Here is a 24,534-nt window from a genome sequence, read left to right as displayed (position 1 = left end):
TCTTCTTTTCTGGCTTCTTTTCTATTCATCTTTTTCTTATTCTTACTGGAAATTGAACCTGGGTGCTCCACCACTGAGGCACATCCCCAGCCCTTTTTGCATTTTTTTTTTTTGTACCAGGGATTGAACTCAGGACCTTGAGCTTTGGAGGCAGGTGCAGTGCCCCTGAGCTAAATCCCCAGCCCCTCTTTTTGCATTTATTTTAAAACAAGGTCTTGCTAAATTGTTCAGTCTGACCTCCAACTTGTGATCTTCCTGCTTCAGCCTGGAAAGCGCTGTGCCTGGCTCCCGTGGTGCCGCCCCACAGTCCCCTGCACATTGAGAACCATCCTGGAAGGGGCTTTTCCACTCCTTGGCTTAGCAGTGGGGAAGCTGAGGCTGAGTGGGCATGGAGGAGCTCTGGTAACAGGTGCTTAGGGCCAACCTGACAGGGACATGGCACCCAGTTCCCAGAGCCTTCGCCCAAGCCTCTGCTCCCTCGAAGCTCAGGGAGACTCCTGCTCAGGCTTGGCTTTTTCTCTGCCTAGACCTTTGCAAAGCTCTTTTCTGAAGTCTGCCTCCACTCCTCCTACAACACACCAACACTTCCCTCCTGATAGGCCTCTTGGGGTGGCTAGGAAGAAAGGTGGAACCTGGCCTGAGGTGGACCCTCCTAGGAAGTCAGGGTGATAGCAGCAGAAGAGGCTGCTTCGGCTTCCTGACAGAGGCCCTGTCCGGGGCATGTTTGCATAGACGTTCATGCGTTCATTTGTGTCCTCACGGGAACCTCGTCTGCATGGGGCCAGGCTGATGCCCAGGTGTGTCCCTCACATACACAGAGACACGGCCATGAAGGGGAGGTGGCCCCGCCTGACTCCCTAAACCAGCCGGGAAGCATCTGCCCAGTGGTGCCTGCCTGCAAGTGGGAAGGGGACTACCACCCTCGCCACCCCTGCGCCCACATCTGGAGCCCCCCTTTCCCACACATATGGCTCCAGGAGCCGCAGAAGATGGGACACAGTGGGGCACAGGAGGAGGAGGAAGAATATGGGGAGATTCTGGTCCCTCCTACTTAGAGATGCGGTTGCCATGGTGACTAAGGACCAGTGAGGTGGGATGGGGTTGGGGATGGGGGTGGGGGTGTGGCAGGGACAAGGCTCTGGGAAACCGGAACGCCTGACATTCCAGGGGGAAACGCAGCGGCACCCCAGCTGCAGGTAATGAGCGGGGAGCCCCTGACAGCCCTGGAGGGAGGGGGCGGGCCATTGTCTGCCGCCGCTCTGCCCTCGAAGGGGCCGACCCAGGGGTCGGGCATTGTGTGAGCTCCTCAGAGCAGCGCCAGCACTGGGCAGCCGAGGAGCGGAGCTGGGAGGCGCTGGGTAAGGGTCACGGGGGACGGGCTGGGTGGGAGGGGACCCCCCGGGGCCTGGACACAGCAGACACTGGCCACGACACGACGCACATAAGTTGGTTTGACTCTTTTGTGATTAGAAGGAGGGGCTGAGGAAGGGGAGCCGGAAGCAGATGTTGTTCGGGACTCTGCTTTTCCGAGGGCCGCTCTCATGCTGGGGGGAGGAGGAGGAGGAGGAGGAGGGGGAGGAGGGGAACTGGACCCGCCCGGTCACTGTGAAGGCAGGAGTGGGATGTGTCCACGCGCCCTCCCTCCCTGAGGCGCTCTGCAGAGAGCCCGGGGGCGGAGGCTGCGAGGTGGAGGGAGGGGTAAGGGGAGAAGCCCTGAGTCCCGCCTCCCCCCCCCCCTTCCAGCCGGCAGGAAGTGCTGCTGTCCCATGTGGGAGAGGAGTCCAGCGGGGAACGGGACCCCGGGGCGGAGGCTGAACTCTGGGCTCCAGGGTGTAGAAGGCGGCCGGGGGACGGCACACAGGAGTGAGGAAGGTGTTGAGCTGCACCTGCTCCTCAGACATCTGACCCCACCGCCGCTACTGGCCGCCCTGACTCCAGTCCGGCTGGCCTCTTCTCCCAGCCTCGGTTTCCTCGCTGTACAGTGAGGAAGGGGTGGGGCCCTGCCAGCTCTGAGCTTCCTGAGTGGCCAGGACCTGCTGCATAATTTGTGGGGTCCACTGGAAAATGAAAATGTGGGGCCCTGGTTTAAAAATTATTAAGACTTTGAAGACAGCAAGGGCAGAGCCTCACAGGGCGAGTGGGCCCTTCTGAGCTCGGGGACCCGGTGACAGTGCAGGGTGTCACCACCCAGCCGGCCCTGCAGTGGGCTCCACAGCTGTTGCCTGTGAGGCTTGGGGGCCACACTCAGAGGCCTCCGGGCCAGGGGCGCATTGCTGGGGGGCAGGGAGCCCTCCTCCCCATCTGGCTCTTCTGCCCTGCGCAGGGGTGGGGGAGATGCCACCAGAGACTTCTCTTCCGGGAGATTCCCTTCCTGCCACGTTGACCCCAGAGATGTTGTTTCTTAGCTTTAGAGAAGACAGAGCTTGCTGCCCTCCCCTTCCACACTCCCTTCTTCACCCAAGCAGCTCCAAAGTAATTTCCAACAGGGATTGGGAGGTGGGGCTGAGGGAACAGGCCTCAGGAGCCACTGTCCTGGCGAAGGATTCCTTTTGGAAGGGGCAGATCTGAATTTAGCTTTCCTTGGAGCTGTGTAGCCTCCTTCTTTCTCTGTAAAGTGGCATCGTGGTGGCACCAACCTCCTGACACTGTGGGGAGGGCTGTGGCCCAACCTGCCAAGTATTCCAGCTGGCTGAGGGGCTGGGGAGAGAGGTCTGGGCCAGAAGAATGCTGGAACCCCCCTCGCTTCCCCATCAGAGCCCCTCCCTGTGACCCAGGTGAGCCAGTGGGTTCCAGCAGAAAGGTCCCGGGCAAGGCAGCCTCCCACATGCAAGCTGGGAGTCAGGGGAATGGAAGTTTCCCTTGACTCTGGGAGCCTGGGAGGGACCTGGCAACCAGCCTGTGGGAGAGTATAGGGGTCTCAAGGTCACAAGTCCTGGCAGAAACAGTCGTCAAGAGCAGCCTGTGTCAGAGGAGCCTGGGGGACTGAGTGATGTTGGGAGCAGAGGGAGAGAAAGGCTGAGGGGCTGCCTCATGATGGCTCCCTGATGGCTGGCACTGTCAAAGAAGGGATGGAGTCACACTCAGAGAGGGCTTCTGATGTATGGTGAGCAGCATGAGCCTGGAATGGAGGGATCACTTGTTGGCGTTGGCTGGGCCCTGTGGGACGTGTGCTCTTTAACCTGCCGTCACCTGACGCAGCTGAGTGGGCAGGAGCTACCCACTTCACAGGCCTGGGGCCTCATTAACCCTGCGTTACGAGGCTGCCCCATGAGGCTCCCCCTGGCAGCCACCTCGGGGGTGGGGGCCTCAGAGGCGAGTCCTGTTAAGCACACACTCAGCTGGGGGATGTCCTGGGCTTCCCACTCGCCTGATGGCACGCTGATGGTGGCAGGGTGATGCTGCAGGGGGACTTCCTCAGCCAAGTCTACTAACAGCTCCATACCTTTTAGATTGTGGCCTAAGAGTGGGAGGGTGAAGGTTCAAGTACTCAGGGACTTCCCAGGAGGTAGGAGTGGTGAGACCCCAAACATACACAAGTGAGAAGAGAAACCTGAGAGATGTTTCATCCACTGTCTGGGAAATCGAAAGAGGGAGGAAACCACAGCCAGGCTGGACAGACCGGATGCAGTGTGGCAGAGAGGCAGAGTGTGGCTGAGCAGCCCAGAAAGACCTTTTAAACTGTGCAGTCTGAAGCAAGAGGAGCGAGGGAGAGGTGTGTCTGCCGCCAGGCAGGTCAGCCTTTTCCCTCCCAAACCACCAACTTCCGCCCAAGCCAGGATCTGTCACAACTGGAGGTGGAAATTCTGGTTTCCCTAGCACAGAGCTCCTGGTGCTTCTGGCTTTGGCATGATGGGTGCCTGGAGAGCCGTGCTCCCTTTCCAGCCGGGCTGAGCCTTTGTTTGCTGCCTCTGGGGCCCAGGAACCCCGTCCTCCTTTCTCTTGGATGGTGCTCCAGTCCCAGAGTCTGCACAAGGGTTTCTCACCGCAGCTGGCCCGAGGGTGTGTGAGGTGAGACTGGGCTTGTGGCTGGTGGCCCCAGGGGATGAATGCAGAGCCCAGGGGGCAGGCACAGGGCCCAGAGACCAGAGATGGGGCTGCAGAGGCTGGGAGAAGCCCGCTCCCCTGCCCTGGCTGCCCTGGGAAGCTCTCACAGCCAAGGGGAGGGTGGACTTGCCTGGCCCTCCTGGAAGAAGAGAGCCGGGTGGGGCTGGGGGCAGGTTAAAGCAGGCCACTCACACCTAGGTCCAGCATGGGTCCAGGTCGTGGGATGTGTAACAGAGCAGAGTGACAGGCGAGAGGATGGTGCCAAGCGTGTCTCCTGTGAGCACAGGATCTCGCTCCCTGGAGCCCCTGGTCTCTGGGTTCTGGGAAGAGGGAGAAGCCGAAGAGGACAGGAGGCACAAGGGACTTCCCTGCTAGTCCGGTGACAAATGGCTCAGCAGAGGTGTTGGTGAGGAGAGACCAGAGGGGCAGGATGGGGGCCAGCGCCCTGTGGAGAAGGGAAACTGAGGCAACAGGCTGAGGCCAGTGAGTGGGATGGAAGTGAGACTGAGGGCTCTCCCCTCCCCTGTGGCACACACACACACACACACACACACACACACACACACTTCTGCTCCCTGGGGCTCTCCGATTGGCTGCCAGGGGGGATGTGGTGAGGACAGCTCACCCAGAAAATGCCCGGTGCCTGTTTCCCCAGAGCCGTCTGGTGACAGCCTCTGGCCGAGCATGGCCCTCCCAGCCCTAGGCCTGGACCCCTGGAGCCTCCTGGGCCTTTTCTTCTTCCAACTGCTCTTGCTGCTGCTGCCGCCGCTGACTGCTGGGGCTGGTGGGCAGGGGCCCATGCCCAGGGTCAGGTACAGTGCAGGTAAGTGTGTGGTGCCAGGAGGGGGTGGGGTGCAGATGGAGAGGGGGCAGAGGGCGGGGGCCCAGACATGGAGACATAAGATGCCCAGGAAGATGTCAGGGAGCAACAGAGGTGGTGGGAGAGAGAGACAGAGAGAAATGGAAATGCACAGAGGCAGGGAGCAAGAGGGGCTGGGGCCCAGGGCAGTTCCACAAAGTTGGAGGTTTCTCTTTCAACTGTCACTGTGACCACGAGGGGCACCTTAGCCCCAAGCGCTTCCACACCCCAGGTCCCCCAAAGTCAAGGCCCATGCTAGCATGTCATCTGCAGACCCAGTGCCCAAGAGTGTCCCAGGCTGGTACCAACCACATGCCAGGCCCAGAGGATGAGCTCTTGGGATGACCGGCTGGCATGTAGGGCCCAGAACCCCGAGGCACAGCCTGCAGGCTCTCACCGAGGAGGTGGGGCTGTGGCCTCACCTCCAGGAGAGGCCCCGAGGGAGCAGCAGGGGTGGGTCTCCTGGGCACGTGCGTGTCTGGTAGAGAAAATGCAGCTGCCTGTTGACGGAGAGGCCCCTTCTGTGTTGGCAGTGGGGGCACAAACAGGGACCATGCCCAGCCCTGCCCTCCAGGAGCTCATAGCCTCATGGGGGGAGCAGAGTGACCCCGACACCAGCAGCTCCGTAACCCCCTCCCTGAGCCACCCTTGGGCCCTTCCTACTGCACTCTCCGGCCAAGGCTCCCTAGGCCTCCAGAGGGGACAGTCAGGTCGCAGCCCTCTAGCTGCCGCCATGGTGTGGCTGCTAATGCAAGGCTCCGAGCTGTTTGTCCTTCTTGCTGATGCAGCAGCGGTGCAGGGTGGGGCACACATGAACGAGCACAGGCACCCCCTCCACATCAGGCCTGGGAGAGGGACAGGGCCTGTGAGCCTCCCCATAGGTCCACTCACTTCTGCCCAGGCGACACTCAGGCATGCCACGAGGACCTCAGGAAGGGTGCAGATGCTTCCTTTCTATTCACAATGCTTCTAGTTCTGGAAGTGTCCTGTAATAGAGGAGGGGAGGGAAACAGGGGTGGTGGCAGAGGTGGCAATAGGGACCCTGAAAACCCCGAACAGCTCTGCCACACAGTCCTGTCCGCTTCTGCCCTTCCTGCCCGTGGCTGTGAGCCCTGCCTGTGAGGGCCCCCACCTGCTGCTGCCCCCCCGGGGACCAGCACCTCTCTCACCGAACCCCAGGCCTGAAATAGCACCCAGTGTGCCCCTCTCCACTTCCTGTCTGTCTACACGTCTGGCCCCACCCCAGGCTGCCTCTCCTCTCCGCTGGGGCTCAACACAGAGCTCCTGTGGCTGCAGCAGGGCAGGGGGCAAGGGGGCTGGGGTGACCACAGTGGGTCCAGCTGCTCCTCACCACTCTGCCCTTCCCTCTGCTCCCCACAGGGGACCCACGCAGGGCCCTGAGCCTCTTCCACCAGAAAGGCCTCCAAGACTTCGACACCCTGCTCCTGAGCGGTGGCGGGAACACTCTATACGTGGGTGTCCGGGAGGCCGTTCTGGCCTTGGATGTCCAGCACCCCGGAGCCCCACAGCTGAGGAGCATGGTGAGGAGGCCGGGGCCGCCGGGTGTGCACTGGGGGCAAGGAGGCTGCTGCCCTGCTCTGGGGCAGCCTTTGGAGAACAGCCCAATTGCCATTACCTGCCATCAGCAACCATCAGCATTCTCCTTCCATAAGTCCTGGCAGGGAACGGACAAGAAATGTGACTGTGGTTTCACTGCTCACCGGTGTCACCGATTGAATAATATCAACTGCTGAGAGGGTGATATGGAAACCACTGGCATAGGAGATAAACACTGACTCAAATTATACCAATAACTTGATATCCACCCACTGGTAGAAATCACCGAAGCGTCTCTGTTACTGTCCCAGGGGGAGCATGGGAGAGAGAAGAGAGGAGGTAAGGGAGGGAGGTGCTAGCAATTACTGGGTGATTCCATAGTTTATTTTTCAGTATGGAGTCTGTTGGTCACTTGAGTATATGGGGCACTGGTTGAAATGTACTCGGCCGGGTGTGGTGTTGCACACCTGTAATCCCAGCACTTGGGAGGCTGAGGCAGGAGGATGGCTGGGAGTTGGAGGTCAGCCTGGGCTACACAGTGACCTCAAGGCCAGTCTGATCTACACAGCAAGACCCTGTCTTGAAGAAAAAGAAAAGTAGACTCTTCAAGGTGTGACAGAAGAACACGGTCAATGCCAAGTGTTAGGGTTTATGTGTGCACCCAGCTGTGCCCACCAGCAGCCCACGACACTAACTGACCAAGATGGCGGAGCTAGTAAGTGGCAGTTAGACTTGAACTCAGCTCTGCTTCCTTAGGCTGTGTTCTGTCATGGAGCGGTGTCCCAGTGAATATTAGGGTTAGCAGAGTAATAACCCGGTCACAAGTGGGTGTCACTGCTCACGAGCAGGTCCCCATCTACCGCGCGTGCGCCCGCCGGTGAGCTGAGAGGGACAGGGGGTCGCAGAAGCGCTGAAGGCCTCATGTCCCTCCGTCCCGGTCCTCCCAACCCACCTCAGATACCCTGGCCGGCCAGCGACAGGAAGAAGCACGAGTGTGCCCTGAAGAAGAAGAGCAGCGAGGTGAGGGCTTGGCTGAGGGCACGGGCCTTGTTTGCACACTACTGCCGGGCGGGGGGTGGGGGGGTGGGCAGCGCTGCAGAGCGGCACAGGCACGGCCTGCATGCCCTCTGCGCCCTGCACTCGGGAGGGAGGGGCAGCCCCCCGCAGAGCGTAGCCCGAGGGCCTGAGTTCTCCTCTCCCCCAGACGCAGTGCTTCAACTTCATCCGAGTCCTGGTCTCCTTCAATGCCACCCATCTCTACGCCTGTGGCACCTTTGCCTTCAGCCCTGCCTGCACCTTCATCGTGAGTTACCTGGCACCCAGCTTGCAGGGGCTGGGCAACCCTGCTCACTCCTCTCCCAGCCTAACCCCATGGCTCTGGAAAACGGGTTCCTTGGGACCCTCATGGACTCTGGGCCCCAGATCAATGTCCCTCGCGGTCCCCTTCCCTTCTCCCCTCATTTCCCAGATGGGAGACCCTGGGGTTCTGGGCCCCCAGCCTCGCTTCTCCCGCTAGGAATTCCGAGATTCCCAACTGTCACCCATATCGGAGAAAACGGTGATGGAGGGGAAAGGTCAGAGCCCCTTTGACCCTGCTCACAAGCACACTGCCATCTTGGTGGGTGAGTATCGGCCTCCCTGGTCCAGCCTTGGACCTGACCTGACCTGCCTTCTCGTCACTCTGTGAAAGGCATGACAGGATGGAGTTTCCTGAGAGGGAGGAGCTGCAAGCACAGGCCAGAGGGAGCACGTGGCACCCCAACTCCTACTTCCTGCTGAAACGGCCTCGGAGGAAGTGGAAAGAGAGATGAGGAAAGAGAGGCATGAGGGTTCAGGAAGGGCATCAGGCAGAAGAGAAGCCTGAGGTTCAGTTGCTTGTCCAAGCAAGGTGGGCTGTGTGAACATCTGCTCTGGTGTGCCAGGTATTGGCTGGGTACTTACGGGGTTATAGAGATGAAATCACGGCCCTGTGCCCTCCTGGCTTCCTGGAGGAGGTGGTCTTTGAGGGGTTTTTTTGTTTCTTGTTTTTGGAGACAGGGTCTTGCACGGTAGTTCAGGCTGGCCATGAATTCACCATGAGGCCCACACTGGCCTCAAAGTCACGGGGATCTTTCTGCCTCAGCCTCCTGAGTGCTGGAATTACAGGCATGCGCCATCACGCCCGGCAGTCTTTGGCTTTTGAGCAGGACTCGAAGATGGCTAGGTAGAGAGGCAAGGAAGGTGTTCCAGGAAGAGAAGGGCAGCACCCAAGGTACAGAAGCCAGAAAGCAGTTACTGTCTGGAATTCATGAATGATGGCGCTTTGCGAGTGATTCAGGGGCTTGTGAGAGAGTGTAGCCGGAGAAAGCCTCGAAAAGCGCCAAGCACAGAAGGCCATACCGGTCACTTCCTGTGGACAGAGGAGCTTAAGAGGGCACCCGGCGTGGAAGTGTGGAGGAAGGACGGGGGCCGGGACGGATACAGATGCCGGCCCGCGCAGAGGCACATCTGGGCGGCCTCCGCCGGCCAAACTCCCCCGTCTCCCCCCGCCCCCCCCCCCAGATGGGATGCTCTACTCAGGCACCATGAACAACTTCCTGGGCAGCGAGCCCATCCTGATGCGCACGCTGGGCCCCCGGCCTGTCCTCAAGACGGACACTTTCCTCCGCTGGCTGCAGTGTAAGGACACGGCCCCAGTCCCACGCGCTGCCCTCCCGGGGTCTCGGAGCCTGGGGCTGCGAGCGACGGCCCCGGCGCTGGGGTCTAACGCGCACGCACCCCCGCCGTTACCCCTCCCCCGGCGGCGGGGTTCCGCACAGCCCGCCTCGCGGTCTCCAGAGCCATCCAAGGCTTCTCCCGGGGAGACTCAGGACATCCAGGTCCCTAACCCTCTGCCGCCCCTGCAGCGGACGCCTCCTTCGTAGCCGCCGTGCCCTCGACCCAGGTCGTCTACTTCTTCTTCGAGGAGACAGCCAGCGAGTTCGACTTCTTCGAGAAGCTCCGCACCTCCCGCGTGGCTCAAGTCTGCAAGGTCTGCGGCTCGGTGGGGCGGGGCCGGCCTCGCGGGAGCCAATGGGCAGGGGGCGGGGCGGGGCCACGCGGTTAAGGTGGGGCCACGCCAGCCGGTGCGTCCCCGGACTCATCCTGCGCCCCTAGAACGACATGGGCGGAGAGAAGCTGCTGCAGAAGAAGTGGACCACCTTCCTCAAGGCTCAGCTGCTCTGCACCCAGCCCGGGCAGCTGCCCTTCAACGTCATCCGCCACGCGGTGCTGCTGCCCGCCGAATCGGCCGCCGAGGCCCGCGTCTACGCGGTCTTCACCTCCCAGTGGTGAGCGGCGGCGCGTGAACCGGGCTGGAACCCGGACGGAGGCCGCTGTGGCCCGGCTCTGAGGGAGAGCACACTCGGCAGGGCGCGTGACGGTCACCACCTCCCAGCAGTTTCGGTGGTGCCCTTCATGTAGGTGGGGAAATAGCGCCCAGACAGGTTCTGACTACTTTTATATTCTGCCTGGTCCCAGAAGGATGGGACGAAGTTTACAAGAGACCAGCATTAGAACTGATGACATAGGTGAGGAACCGGGAAAGAGGAGAATGCAGGAAGCCAGGACAGCACTAGTCCAAACGGTTGTCCTTGAGTGACGATTGCACTTCTCTCTCTGAGCTTCCCAATGGCCAGGGCGAAGAGGGAAACCACCACTGTCATTAGAGAAAATTAAATTCATCGCTTAGAGGTTGAGAGACGTTAACTGATCTGTCCAAGGTCCCACAGCCCTGGTCTGGCCCTGCAGTGCCTAAGTACTTGCTGAGGATGTGTCAGGTACCAGAGGTCTCGAGTCCTAGGACTCAGAACAGAGTACTTGGTGTGTACAATAGGCTAAACAGCGGGAGAGAGACTTTCTGTTCCACAGACCAGGACGAAGGCAGAAAAACAGTCTGGTAGTCCAGCTGTGGTCTTTGAGGAGTCAGTCCAGGGGCCTCAAAGAAGAGGCTTCTCGGGGAGCCAGCCTGGGGCCAGTTGTGCTGCCCCTCCTAGGGTGTGTGCCAGCCCAGGCAGGGCAGGAGGACCCACCCCAGGGCCCGTGCCCCAATTAATCCTCATTAAGGGTAATCACGTTGCAGATCCTGCGATGGGCCTAGAGCCAGGGCCTGGGCGGTCACGGAACTCCTGCCTCACTCCCCAAGGGGCAGAAGAGACGGCTGAGGTTGGCTGAGCTCTGACAGCCCTGCCCTCCTGGGGCAGTGAGCATTCTCACTGCGGGGCCGGGGCTGGGGGCAGTGGACTGCAGAGGGAGGCCGAGATGTCCAATGTCTCCTCTCTCTGTCTTCAGGCAGGTCGGTGGGACCAGGAGTTCCGCAGTTTGCTCCTTCTCTCTCTCAGACATCGAGAATGTCTTTAAGGGGCAGTTCAAGGAGTTGAACAAAGAAACTTCACGCTGGATGACTTATGTGAACCCTGAGACAAGCCCGCGGCCAGGCAGTGTGAGTATCACCCCACACAAGCTAGGCCTCCCAACACGATCGCGTGGTGAAGCATCTGACCTCACTTGGCAAACACGGGGGCTCCTGGCACTCCCACCTCACGGCCCTGTCTGCTCAGACACACACCTGGGCTGCTGTCCATGCCCCACAGGCGTCCAGCACGGTCCGACCCCGGAGCAGACGCAGGGCCACCTCCTCCCCAAGACTAAGCGCTCACTAAATGTCTGGCTGTGTCACCGAGGAGTTAAGGGAACGTGGACTATGTACCAAGGACTCTTCACCTGTGTTTCTTTTCTTTTCTTTTTCGTCTTTCTTTTCTTTTCTGAGACAGGGTCTCAACTCTATAGTTCAGGCTGGCTTTGAACTCACTATGTAGCCCACACAGGCCTTGAACTCATGGCAATCCTCCTGCCTCAGCCTCCCCAAGTGCTGGGACCACAGGTGTGAGCCACCACACCCGGCATCACCTGTGTTTCTTACTAACTTTGATTTTTTTTCCCTAGTACTGGGGATTGAACCCAGGGCCTTGTACATGCCAGGCAAGAGCTCTGCCACTGAGCCACATTCCCTAGCCCCTGCCTTTTTAAAAAAACATATTTTTATTACTATTACTTTTATAGACTATTGGGTTTAAGTGTGGTATTCTCATGCATGCATGTAACATTTTGATCATATCCACATATTAGGGAAAACATGATACTTGTCTTTTTGAGTGTGGCTTATTTTTTTTTTTTTTTGAGTGTGGCTTATTTTGTTTAACATGATGGTCTCAGGTCCATCCACATTTCTGAAAATGACATAATTTTTTCTTCTTTATGGCTTAATAATATTCTATTGTGCATATGTACACATCTTCTTTGTCCATTCATCTATCGATGGGTGCCTCGGCTGGTTCCATATTGTGGAACTTGGAATTGTGTCTCAGTAAACATGGGTATGCAGGTGCCCATATAGGATCCTGACCTTAATTCCTTTGGTATTAGCAAGGCATGCTATGGCAGGGTCATATGGCAGTTCTAATTTTAGTTTTTTGAGGAACCTGCATACTGAATTCTGTTTTTAATTTACATTTCCACCAGCAGTGTAGAAGGGTTCCTTTTTTCCTGCATCCTCCCCAGCATTTTGTTTTTTTGTACTCTTCTTTTTTGGTACCAGGGATAGAACTCAGGACCTTGTGCTTGTGAGGTGGGCGAGGTGCCACTGAGCTAAATCCCCGGCCCCTCAGTGTAGTTTTGATTTGCTTTTTCCCAATGTCTAAAGACATTGAACATAGTTATTGGTCCTTTGTACTTCTTTTGAGAAGTGTGTGTTCAATTAACTTGCCCATTTATTGATTGGGCTATTCCTTTGTGCTGTTTTTTGAGTTCATTATACATTCTAGATATGAATTAACCCTCCGTCAGAAGAAAAGCTGGCCAGGATTTTCTCCCATTCACTGTTGGTTGTTTCTTTCGCTGTGCAGAAAACTTTAATTACATGTAGTCTTATTTGTTGATTCTTGTAATTATTTTCTGTGCTGTTGGGGTCCTATTCAAGTGTTTCCCTTTGTTTCTTCTATAAGTTTCAGAATTTCAGATGTTATACCTCGGTCTTTGATCTATTTTGAATTGATTTTTGCACATAGAGATAGGGATCTAGTTTCAGTCTTCCATGTATATCCAGTTTCCCCAGCATCGTTTGGTAAACAGGCTGTCTTTTCTCCAGCGTGCTTTTGGCTCCTTGTTGAAAATCAGATGGCTCTAGCTGGGCGTGGTGGTGCACATTTGTAGTCCCAGCACTTGGGAGGCTGAGGCAGGAGGATTGGCATGAGTTCAAGGCCAGCCTGAATTATATGGTGAGATCCTGTCTCACACACACATACACAAAAAGAATCAGTGCCTCTAGTTGTACATTTTGTTCCTGTGTCCTCTGTTCTATTCCACTGGTCTTCATGTCTATTTTTGTTCCTATGGCTTTGTAGTATAATGTGAATCAGGTCTTGTGATGCTTTCAGCCTTGCTGTTTTTGCTTACGATTGCATTGGCTATTCTAGGTCCTTTGTGTTTTTTTTTTTTTTTTTTTGGTACCGAGGATCGAACTCGGGTCCTTGCACTTGCGAGGCAGGTGCTCGAACCACTGAGCTAAATCCCCGGCCCCAATATGATGACGTTTTGTTGTTGTTGTTGTTGGTTTTTTTGGTACCAGGGATCGAACTCCGGTCTTTGCGCTTTCGAGGCAAGTGGCAGAACCACTGAGCTAAATCCCTGGCCCTCCTTTGTGTTTCTGTATGAATTTTACGATTTTTTTTCTAGTTCTGTGAAGAATCTCATCGGTATTTTGTTGGAGATTGCATTGAATCTGTAGGTTGCTTTTGGGTATGTGGCCACTTTTAATAATGTTAATCTCCCCATCCATGAACATGGGAGGTCTTTCTATCTAGTGTCTTCTTGGATTCTTTTTTAGTATTCTGTAATTTTCACTGGAGAGATTTTCCACCTTCCTGGTTGGATTGATTCCTAGGTTTTGTTTGTTTGTTTGTTTGTTTTTTGGTACCAGGGATTGAACTCAAACTCGGGATCTTGCACTTGTGAGGCATGAGGCAGGCGTCGGAACCACTGAGCTAAATCCCCGGCCCTGTTTGTTTATTTTAATAGGAATGGTGAAAGTAGATTAGCCTTGCCTTGTTCCTGATTTTAGAGGAAATGATTTCAGTTTTCCTTCATTCCGTGTACTGTTGCCCGGCCCCTTTTTAAGATTGTATTTTGAGACAGGGCCTCACTGAGTTGCCCAGGCTGGCCTTAAACTTGCAATCCTTTTGCCTCAGCCTCTGGACCAACTAGGATTACAGGTGTGCACCACCACAACCAGCTATAACTTTTTGTTTGGTTGGGTTTTTTGGTTGTCTTGTTTTTGTATTTTGAGACAGGGTCTTGCTATGTAGTTCAGGTTGGCTTCGAACTTGAAACTTGCTGCCTCCTGCATCAGCCTCCCAAGTGCTGGTGTTCCAAGCATGTGCTGCCATGCCTGGAAACTTTTTTTTTTAATGAGTTATATATGTACATAATTTAAAGTAACATATAGATCTGGAAGATTGATTACAAAGAGCAGCCTTACGTCCTAATTTCCACTTTTCCCCAATCACCTTCAAATCTTTTATTTTAATTTTTTGTTTTTTTGTGACAGGGTCTTGCTATGTAGCCCAGGCTGGCCTTGAACTCATGGTGATCTTCCTGCCCCAGCCTCCCGAGTACTGGGATTACAGGCGAGCATAAACATGCTGGGCACCAACTCTTTTAGAGGATTCTTTTTATATTTATGTAGAACTCTCTAAATACCATGCTTTTTTTGCTGTGGTTCTGGGGCCCAAACTCAGGGCCTCACCAAGCTAGGCCAATGCTCTACCACTGAGCTATGCTCCCAGTCCCGTGCCCCACATTTTTATTACTATTTCTCAATATATCAGCTTCAGACAGTCCCTACTGAACTCCCCTTCTGGAAGGTGGGGATTCCCAGCTGGTAGGGCGCTGAAGCCTACTTGAAGCAACTAGCAAGAACTGTTTTTGCACACCTCTGCACATTCAGAGGATTGTAGAGGACATGACATCGGTAGTATGCTCATCTCGGACAGAATATGCACCTTGGAAAAGAGCAAGCTACCAAGTAGGCTTTCCACAGCCCCCCTCCCAGCTGGCTGGCCGTCCAGCGCACCCCTGCACCCACCGCCAGCGCCCCCATAGTCCTACTGTGATTTTAATCAAAGTAATGTTTATATTATGACCCCTGTTATTCACAGCAGAGCCAGCTAGTAAGCCATGATTATTTTTTCTTTTTGCACAATTTTTGTTCTCCCTGGGGTTTATAATTCTTTGTGTTTTTTTTGTTTTTAACTTGTTTTGTTTTCTACGCTTTCGTCTCGAAGCTGACCCAGGTTCTTCCTGCATTATCTAACCATCTCCTGAGGGCAGACCCTTAGCAGTTTTACCAGTTTCATCTTCTTGGAAACCCTTCATATCTGCCCGTCTAGCACGGTGGCCTCTACATCCGGAGCACAGTGCCACCCTGGAATGTCCCTTCCTCCTTGTCCAGGGGTTCCCTTGGCCTCTTTTTCTTGCCTCACATCTTGTGTTTCTTGCTTCCTGTTTTTTTTGGTACTGGGGATCGAACTCAGGTCCTTGCGCTTGCACAGCAGGCGGCGAAACCACTGAGCCAAATCCCCGGCCCATGCTTCCTCTTTTTTACTTATTATTTAGCTATCTCATTGATTCCTGGAAAAAGACACATAGTAGTAGATAAAAGTTTTTGAGAACTTGACTGTCTGAAAATGTCTTTTGTCTTTATTCTTCTTTCACACTTGATGCTTTGGGTAGATATAGGTAATCTTTTTTTTTTCTCAGATTGAAACCAGGGCCTCACACATGCCAGGCAAGTGCTCTGCCATATCTGCCAGCCTTTTTAATTTTATTTCTGAGACAAAGTCTTGCTAGTTACCCAGGCTGGCCTGGAACTTGTGATTCTCCTTCCTTGGCCTTCCAAGGAACTGGTATTACAAGTGTGCACTACCATGCTCAGCAGGCATATGTTTCTGTAATAGAAATAATTTTCCTTCAAAGTTTGAGAACTTTGCTCTTTTATATTCTAGCATCCAGTGCTATTGTGGAGAAGCTCAGAGCTATTCTTTTTTTTTTTTTTTCCTCTCAGAGATATTCTTTAGTCCTTTGACTATAACCTGTTATTTTCTCACTGGACTCTGTCTTTTTTCTGGGGGTTGTCCTAGTATTCTAAAATTTCATGCCAGTGGGCTGAGGATGTTACTCAGTGGTGCAGTGTCTGCCTCACAAGCACAAGGCCCTGACTTCGATTCCTGGTACCAAAAAAGGAAAAAAAAAAGACCAGAAAAACATTTCATGATAGTGTGCATTAATGAAACTCTAATCATTTACTGTGCGGGGTGGGCATTCAGTGGGCCACTTCAGCCTAGAAATTCAGTTCTTTAGTTTTAAGAAGTTTTGTTGGACTGGAGATGTTGCTCAGTAGTTCTCTACTTGGTTAGTATGCACGAGGTCCTGGGTTCAAGCCTCAGCACTAAAAAAAAATTTTCTTGAACTATATTTCTCTGTTTCTTTTTCATTTAAAAAATATTTATCGAGTATATGTGTCACTGTTGTAAGCACTGGGGTTCCATCCATGAGCAGGAGAGGCTAAAGGCCCTTCCCTCCTGGCACTTATGTTCTAAAGGCTTTTTCTCACTTCTGCCTGAGCCTTCTAGACTGGCCCTCTACTCTTTAAACCTTTCGTATTTTTCAAGTCTTTGAGAGTGTTTCAATTTTATATTCTGCGCCTTCCATTGGGAGAGAGAGAGGAAAGAGACAGACAGACAGACAGACAGGCTGGGGTTTGAACCCAGGGCTTTCCCATTGAGCTACATCTCCAGCCCTTTTTATTTTATTTTTAAATTTTGAGACAGTGTCTCAGTAAGTTACTTGGTTGCCTGTGCTCAGTCCCTCTGCCTTCAGGATGGCATCCCCAGCCGCAGGGCTGCTGTGCTGCATTAGGGACCTTCTGTGTGCTTTCTTCGGGGATCAGCTCCTCACCTGCAGGGGCTGGATGTGGAAGGGGTGGTCCCCCAGGCGTGTGGAGCTGGGAGGAGACTGGCCTGCTTCTGAACAGACTTAGCAGTGATCCTCCCTGTTTAGCTTTCCCTTCTCCTCGATTCCAGGGGATAGCTGGGGCCATAATTCATGCATTTTAGGAATTTACCTTGTAAATCAGATGTTTCAGGGCTTCAGAGCTGGTTTGAGAAGACTCTTTTCTGTCTGAGTTGTTTTTGTTGGTTCATTTGGTTTTCTTTCTTTCTTTTTTTGTGGTACTGGGGACTGAACTCAGGACTTTGCGGTTGCCAGGCAGGTGTAGCGCCACTGAGCTACATCCCCAGCCCCAGTTCATTTGTTTTCCTGCTTCCAAAATGTGGAAGATTTGCCTGCTTCCCTGTTTCACATGTCCCTGTAAGTTTCTACTTCTACAAAAGAAATCCTTTTGGGAAGAGGCAGGAGGAGGTGTGTGTTCCTGCTGGCATCACAGAGGATGTGGATGTTACCTCCCTTTATAGATATGGAAGTTGAGCTTGGAGGGGTGAAGTAACTTCTCTGAAGACAGTGTATCCGTGACGGGGTTGAGGCTGGCCCCATAAGGTGCGCTCGGGCCTGGATGATGGGACACAGCTGTCCCAGAGCCACAGCACGCTCTCGTGTTGGCAGGGCCTTTGGTGAGCAGCTGGTCCAACCCCCTCATTTGGGTGAGAAAAAAGAGGCCCAGAATGGAGGAGAGGCTCTCCCGAGTCATGCAAAAGCTCCGTGCCACACCGCCCCACTCTGTGACGCCCTTCACTCCGTCGTGGAGGCAGCAGGCGCTGGCTGAACAGTATCTGTGCGCCAGGTCCTGGGCTGGGCCTGGGACTCCAGAGTGAAACGGCGTCCTTGCCTGCAGGGGCTGTCACCTTGCTTCCTCTGGCACAGGTGCTAAGGAAGGGGCAGGAACACGTGGCAGTTGCAGCGCATCCACAGCACTTCCTGTGCGCCCAGCACTGCGCTGGTGACTTTCTGAGTTCTGGTGCATGCTCTCCTTACAGCCAAGGAACCTCAGCCGCCAGGGCTGGAACTTGTAGCCAGATGGCTCAGAGTCCTGAGCTGAGAGCCGTGGCTCCTGCAGGAAGAAGCCAAAGGCGAACAGCAGCCTGGGGGAGGGAGGGAGGAGGTGGCACTGCTCGAGCTGCAGGAAAGCAAAGTGTCGAGCTGACTGAGCCGCCTGCTTCCTCCTGCAGTGTGCGGTGGGCCCCTCCTCTGATAAGGCCTTGACCTTCATGAAGGACCATTTCCTGATGGATGAGCAGGTGGTGGGGACACCCCTGCTGGTGAAATCCGATGTGGAGTACACTCGGCTCACGGTGGAGACAGCCCGGGGCCTGGATGGGCACAGCTATGTGGTCATGTACCTGGGCACCTGTGAGTAAGGGCTCCGGACATCCTGTGAGGAGGGACTGGTGTGGGGCTGCTCCCCAGCCGAGGGGGGAGCCCTCTGAGATCAGCCGCGTGTGCATTTGTTCAGCAGGCGTTTACTACACCTGGTGGCTTGCTTGTTTCTGGAAATACGGTGCGGGGGGGGGGGACAGTGCAGTCCATGCCCTTCCCGAGCTTCTGGCTTCGTGGTGCTTGGTGGGAGCATTCCGTGGTTTAAGAAGAGCTGTATGGACTTGCAGCCGTGTCAGGGTGGAGAGGAGCGGGGGGCACCGAGGGTAGACCTCACTCCTTCTGGCCTTGAGGGGCTGAGAGGAAGGGTGCCTGAAGGGGAGTGGCCTGTCAGTCTGTGCCAGCACTAGTGCTGCCCGAGGAGCATGTGACAGCGGGGAGGCCGTGCTGCAAGGGGAGGGATCTCAGCTGTGTCTCCTTGCAGCCACCGGCTTCCTGCACAAGGCCGTGGTGAGCCAGGCCAGCCGTGCTTACCTGGTGGAGGAGATCCAGCTGTTCCCTGAGCCCGAGCCCATTCGCAACCTGCAGCTGGCCCCCAGCCAGGTGGGGGCTCGTTGGTCTGGTGGGGCGGGCGGGGAGCTGGGGCTTTTCGAGGTGTCCGGGGCTTCCTGACACTCATCTCCACCAGGGTGCAGTGTTTGCAGGCTTCTCTGGAGGCGTCTGGAGGGTGCCCCGGGCCAACTGCAGTGTCTACGAGAGCTGTGTTGACTGTGTCCTTGCCCGGGACCCCCACTGCGCCTGGGACCCCGAGTCGAGAGTCTGCTCCCTGCTGTGGACCCTGGACCTGTAAGTGCCAGGCCTAGGTGGCAGGTGAGGTGACCAGCTGGGGCCCTTCTTCCCTGGCTTCTGCTGCTCCTCCTCTCCAGGGCCCACTGACACATTCACTCCAAGGTGCACCCTCCCGTGGGGCCTTCTCCTGGCCTGGCATTTGGCTGACAGTTCCGAAGCTGCTCCAGCCATCCTGGGTCCCCAGGTCCCCTCCTGTCCAACCTTCTCTCCTCGGCTGTCTTCCTCTCTGCCCTTCCCTCCCTTTCTCCTCTTCCCACTTCTGTCTGTTCCAAGAGATGATTTTTGCTCGCCTTGCCTCCTCAGAATGTCCTGGAAGCAGGACATGGAGCGAGGGAACCCGGAATGGGCCTGTGCCAAGGGCCCACTGGGCAGGAGCCACCGGCCTCAGAGCCGCCCCCAGATCAGTGAGTGTGGGGCTTGGGCAGGCGCTCGCTCAGGCAGGGTGGGCATTCCTGCTCCCGTCTTCCCTGGCCCCTGTCTGCCTGAGACCTGAACCCCAGAGCTGGGCTGGATCTGGGTCCTGGCCATAGGGAAGAATAGCAGGAATTCTGGCGGGGGCCAAAGTGGGATTAGGATGAGGCTGAAGTTGGAGTGGGTAGCAGGCTGGAGTTAGAAGGACCGGAGGTTACTTCGGGGCTCCGTGAAGACAGAAGGGATGAACATTGAGTTTGGGAGTTGAAATGGAAGCTGGAGATGAGAGTGGAGGTCCAAATGCAGGCTCCTCACTCCCTTCGCTGTCTTCCTTCTGCTCTCTCTGACCCATCTTTCCTTGTCCCCTAGTTAAAGAAGTCCTCGTGGTCCCCAACTCCATCCTGGAGCTCCCCTGCCCCCACCTGTCCGTGCTGGCCTCCTACCGCTGGAGTCGTGGTACCAGGACTGTCCCCGAAGCCTCTTCCGCCGTCTACAATGGCTCCCTCTTGCTGTTGCCCCAGGATGGAGTCGGCGGCCTCTACCAGTGCATAGCCACTGAGAACGGCTTCTCATACCCAGTGGTCTCCTACTGGGTGCACAGCCAGGACCAGCCCCTGGCCCTGGACCCGGAGCTGGCGGGCATTCCCCGGGAGCGTGTGCAGGTCCCGCTGACCAGGGTTGGTGGCGGGGCCACTGCGGCTGCCCAGCGATCCTACTGGCTTCACTTTCTCGTCGTCACTGTCCTCCTCGCCTTAGTGCTCTCCGGGGCCCTCATCGTCCTCCTGGCCTCCCCACTGGGGGCACTGCGGGCTCGGGGCAAGGTCCAGGGCTGTGGGACGCTGCCCCCTGGGGAGAAGGCCCCCTTGAGCAGGGAGCCACGCGTCCAGCCCCCCAAAGAAAGCCGGACCTCTGCCACTGATGTGGATGCCGACAACAACTGCCTGGGCACGGAGGTGGCTTAACCCGGGCGCAGGCTGGGCTTGAGTGGGACGTGCACCTAGCCATGCTGGCTGCGGCCCCAAGCCGCTCAGCCCTGACTGGGGCGGGGGTGGCATGTGGGGTGACCTCCCTCCTCCTCCTCCTCCGCTGGAGCTTCTCCTGCCATCTGTGCCGCCAGTAGCACGCAGGGGGCCCTGCATGGAGCCTGGTCCCCAGTGCGACTCCCTTCTGCCATGCACGGGGCTGTCTGAAGTGGGGTGCCCCCGACCCGCACCTGTGCTGTGACAGGAGGACCTGGAGAGGGTCCTTCCGTTCTGGCCATCCCAGGAACCCTCCAGAAAATCCCATCCGGGAGACCCTAAAACCTGAGTGCTGCAGGACCTGACAGTAATGAAGCCCAGACGGTAAATAGCCCAGAGCTAGGACAACACTCCTGGAAACTCACTCTGAAGGCAGCTGCTACCTTGGACACAAACACCCCACTCCCAGGGGTCTGCAGGTCCTGCAGGGAGCTGACCAACCGCTCCCCTTACCGACTCCAGGAGATTGTTCCTGGAGCCTGACACATCCCTTCCGGCTTCGGCTGGGGCCGGCCCCGCGCTGTCCTGACTAACGTGGCAGGGGTGGTCCGAGTTTCGTTCTCCCCTTCACCCTGGCTGACCCCGACCTCTCCTCTCTCTCCCTTTGTTTGAAAACTGCTTGTCACAGGAGATTTATTTTTATTAAAAAGAGAAAAGCTTACGGTCGCTGACGTTTCTGTTGGAGCAGAGCGCGCCAGCGGAGGACAGCCAGGATGTGAGCAGAGCAAGTGGCCACGGCATCCACCGGCCGGAGGACTCTGGGGCTGCGGCCGGGCGCTCTCTGGAACCCCTGCCTGAAGGGCACCAAGCTCGGGCTGTGTGGGCCAGCTCCACTTGGGTCTGCTAGACAGTGGGTGATACCTCGTCTGCCGTAACTCCCTGGCCAAGGCCCCACAGTGGCTCCCCGGCTCTCCCACGCTTCTCGTGACTCCAGCTCAGCCCCTAGCGGCAGTTGGTCCTCACTCCTAGCGGGTGAATTTATAAGAAGACAGTGCAGCTGCCCAGCCTGGCCGCTCCCCACTCCGGCGGCTCACACGAGGCTCCGCCCACACCGCCGCCTCTGCCTGCTCCCTCCACCAGGGCCTCCTCTCTCCGGCCAGGAATTTGTTCTATAAGCTGTCACTCTCCACCTCCCTTTCCCCTTCCTCCTCTGTATCTCCCCCTCCTCCTCCAGATGTGCTTGGTGGTCTGCATGAATACCAGACACAGCCATCCTGCCCCTGACTGTCTGCCCAGTCCAGGCCTCCTCCCTGGTCTCTGTCCTGTCCCTTGGAGAGGCTCCATACTGGCTGTCTCACCGCCTGCCTCCTGTCCTCTGTTCCTGTGACTCTCAGCCCCTACATGCCAGGCGCAGCTTCCACCTTTGCAGGGCCTTCATTCTGGCCACCCTCTTCACATATCTCTCTCTTTCTTTCTTTTTTTTTTTTGGTACTGGGAATCGAACAGACGGTCTTGCCCTTGCCAGACAGGTGCTGCACCGCTGAGCTTCATCCCTGGCCCCTTAAAACACTGTTTTACCACAGGTTCTTTTAAGTTTTTAAAAAATTATGGTAAACACACACACACACACACGCACACACACACACACACACACACACACTATAGGGTTTGCCCCCAGCTACTTCTCAGTGTGCAGTTCAGTGGTGCTATTGTATTCGCATTTGTGTGACAGATTGCTGCAAGTGTTGCATCTCGAAGAACTGATAGTCCATACCTGTTACACAGCAGCCTCCTCCTGCCCGCTTGCCAAGCCCTGCCAAACTACCATTCTGCTTTTGGTTTTCATGAGTTTGACTGCTCTCTGTATCTCTTTTATGTTTTATTTTGTTTTTTGGTACCGGGGATTGAACTCAGGTCCCTGCACTTGCGCAGCAAGCGGCGAAACCACTGAGCTAAATCCCCGGCCCTCTCTGTATCTCTTTTAAGTGGGATTGTACAGTGCTTGTCCTTTTATGGCTGACTCATTTGCTTAGCTCAGTGTCCTCCAAGTTCATCCACGTTGTATTTTTCAACACGATTTTCTTCTTTTTAACCCAGCCCCCTCCCCAGTACTGGAAATTAAAATTAGGGGCTTTGTCCTGAACTACATTCACAGATCTTTTCTTTTCTTTCTTCTTTCCACTAACCCCCTCCCCACCCCAAGGCAGGATTTTACTATGTAGTTCAAGCTGATCTTGAACTCACTATGTAGCCCAGGCTGGGCTTGAACTCATGATGATTCCCCTGCCTCAGCTTCCTGAGTGCTGGAATTACAGACATGGGCCACCATGCCTGGCTATCTTTTCTTATTTTTAATTATTTACTTATTTATTTTTTTGATACTGGTGATCAAACTTGGGACCTTGCGCCTGCGAGGCAGGCAGCAGAACCACTGAGCTAAATCCCTGGCCCTTCCTCTCTCCTGCCCTTACTTTTTATTTTTAGAGAAGAGTCTCACAAATTCCCTAGGTTGCCTAGGTTGGGCTCAACTCCTGATCCTCCTGCCCCAGCCTCCCAGAGGTGTTGAGGTTACAGGCGTGCCGCACCATGCCTGGCTCAACAGGATTTTATTATCTTTTAAAGTTGAATAATATTCCACTGTGTATTCATACCAGATTTTCTTTATCCATTCATTGATTGCTGAGCATCTGGGTTTCTCCCACTTTGGCTGTTGTGAATAATGCCTCAGTGAATGCGAGTGTGCGAACATCTCTTCCAGACCTGTCTACAGTGGCTTTTTCATCAGAACTGTTTGTCTACTTCAGGTATTTTTTTCTCCTGCTGCTCCTTTCCTTTTCCCACCCCACAGTGCACTTTTACCATAGCCTTCACACTTCGATCAGCTTTCCTGGCTTCCTCTTGTGGCCACAATGACCTCTGGACCAAGGGAGAAGGGGCAGAGTGCAGCAGTGGAAAGGGCTCCGGGGCTTTCATGTGCTGTTATTAGACTTATACACCCCCTTCTGTCTGCACCTCAATTTTTTACCTGTTGGGTAAAAGGAGTGGACATGCTGGGCATGGTGGTATGCACCTGTAATCCCTGTCATCCCAGCACTCTGGAGGCTGAGGCAGGAGGATTGCAAGATTGAGCCCAGCCTGAGCAACTTAGTGAGAACCTGTTTCAAAATAAATACTAATAATAAAGGCATCCAAGTGCAGTGGCACAAGCCTGTGACCACAGTACTCTGGGAGACTGAGGCAGGAAGATCACAAGTTCAAGTCCCACCTGGGCAATTTAGCAATTTACTGAGACACCATCTCAAAACAAGGGCTGGCTTTGCACTTAGTGCAGAAGCAGCTGGGTTTAATCCCCAGTGTCGCAAAAGGAATAGGAGGAAAATCTGCTTTAAAGCATTATGTTTCTCACATTGCCAGCTACACAGCTCAAGAGCCAAGCTTTCTCCTGGGCTCCAGGCAGTGCAGGGCAGGACCAGCCTGGCGTCTTAGCCACGTGACCGTCAGGCTGCCTCAAATGTTTGCTGTGATGGTTAGTTCAGGTGTCAGATGGACTGGATTAAGGGATACCCCGAGACCTCATAAAGGATCACTTCTGGGTGTGTCTTCTTCCAGAACAGACTGGGGTGCGCGTGTGCGTGTGTGTGTTGGTGAACTGAGTGGGGATAAGGGCACCATCCAATTAGTTGGGGGACCAGACAGAAGAAAAAGGTAGAAAACACACTCGTAATCCCAGCTACTCTAGAGGCTGAGGCAGGAGGATTGCAAGTTTGAGAACAGCCTGTGCAACTTAGCGAGTCTGTCTCAGAATAAAATTTGAAAATAAACAAAATAAAAAGAGGACTGAGGATTTGGCACAGCACTTCCTGGATTCAATCCCCAGGACTGGGGAAAAGGCAAAGAAAAGTAAGTCTTTGTCCTTTTCTGCTGTCCTTAGATACCAGGACTCTAGGGTTTTGGGCCTGGGACTCCAGGATTTAGAGCAGCAGCCCCCAGGCACTGAGGTCTTTGGCACTGGACTACTAGCTGCTTTGGCTGAAGCTTTAGGGTGTTTTTTTTAGAAACAGCATCTCGCTATGTAGCCCAGGCTGGCCTCAAACTCGAAGTGATCCTCCTGCCTCAGCCTCCTGAGGGCTGGGATTACAGGCATGGGCCACCACACATGGCTTGAAGCTTTAGGGTTTGGACTGAGCCACACTACCCATATTCCAGTTCTCCAGCTTCTAGATGGCCTGTACTAGGACTTCTTAAGACCACAATGATTTATCACCTTACTCTGACAAGACTAGCTATATAAAAAAGAAAAAAGGTAACAAATGCTGGTGAGGATATAGAGAAAAGGGAACCCTTCCACACTGTTGTTGGGACTATTAGTATAGACACTGTGGAAAACAGTCTGGGATTTCCACAGAAATTTAAAAGTAGAACTACCATATGATCCAGTAATTCTGCTGCTTGGTA

The 24,534-nt window shown here is 55.0% G+C and overlaps 1 protein-coding gene and 1 long non-coding RNA gene across 7 annotated transcripts; one reads left to right on the top strand and one right to left on the bottom strand.

The window, feature by feature from the left end:
- Positions 1 to 1,088: 1,088 nt before the first annotated feature.
- Sema4a (semaphorin 4A) lies at positions 1,089 to 20,800 on the top strand. Of its 3 annotated transcripts, XM_087203500.1 has the most exons (15): positions 1,089 to 1,189; positions 4,700 to 4,867; positions 6,284 to 6,444; positions 7,418 to 7,480; positions 7,665 to 7,763; positions 7,977 to 8,082; positions 9,002 to 9,118; positions 9,346 to 9,470; positions 9,596 to 9,768; positions 10,769 to 10,919; positions 17,716 to 17,896; positions 18,345 to 18,463; positions 18,549 to 18,706; positions 19,013 to 19,113; positions 19,490 to 20,800. In XM_087203500.1, exons 1-15 carry the CDS (start codon positions 1,096 to 1,098, stop codon positions 20,080 to 20,082), a joined length of 2,409 nt encoding a protein of 802 aa, XP_087059626.1. In that variant the 5' UTR covers positions 1,089 to 1,095; the 3' UTR covers positions 20,083 to 20,800. The 3 variants fall into 3 exon arrangements, with proteins under 3 accessions (XP_087059626.1, XP_021105107.2, XP_012923457.1); XM_021249448.2 differs by lacking the exon at positions 1,089 to 1,189 and having other exon boundaries at positions 4,706 to 4,867; XM_013068003.3 differs by lacking the exons at positions 1,089 to 1,189; positions 4,700 to 4,867; positions 6,284 to 6,444 and adding an exon at positions 6,467 to 6,799.
- LOC110347023 (uncharacterized) lies at positions 1,447 to 7,428 on the bottom strand. 4 transcript variants are annotated; one of them, XR_015448184.1, is made up of 4 exons: positions 6,928 to 7,428; positions 6,540 to 6,578; positions 3,551 to 5,889; positions 1,447 to 3,457 (listed from the first exon to the last, which is right to left on the bottom strand). It is a non-coding gene; the product is annotated as an uncharacterized LOC110347023 (long non-coding RNA). The 4 variants fall into 4 exon arrangements; XR_015448186.1 differs by having other exon boundaries at positions 1,447 to 3,687; positions 4,237 to 5,889; positions 6,928 to 7,426; XR_015448185.1 differs by having other exon boundaries at positions 1,447 to 4,364; positions 5,795 to 5,889; positions 6,928 to 7,423.
- Positions 20,801 to 24,534: the final 3,734 nt, after the last annotated feature.

The sequence above is a fragment of the Heterocephalus glaber genome, unplaced genomic scaffold, assembly GCF_053883595.1.
Source record: "Heterocephalus glaber isolate CG9 unplaced genomic scaffold, H.glaber_assembly_v1.0 deba00001795, whole genome shotgun sequence".
Classification (NCBI taxonomy): domain Eukaryota; kingdom Metazoa; phylum Chordata; class Mammalia; order Rodentia; family Bathyergidae; genus Heterocephalus; species Heterocephalus glaber.
Note: the sequence above shows the minus strand (reverse complement) of the source record. Positions and strands in the feature narration are given on the sequence as shown.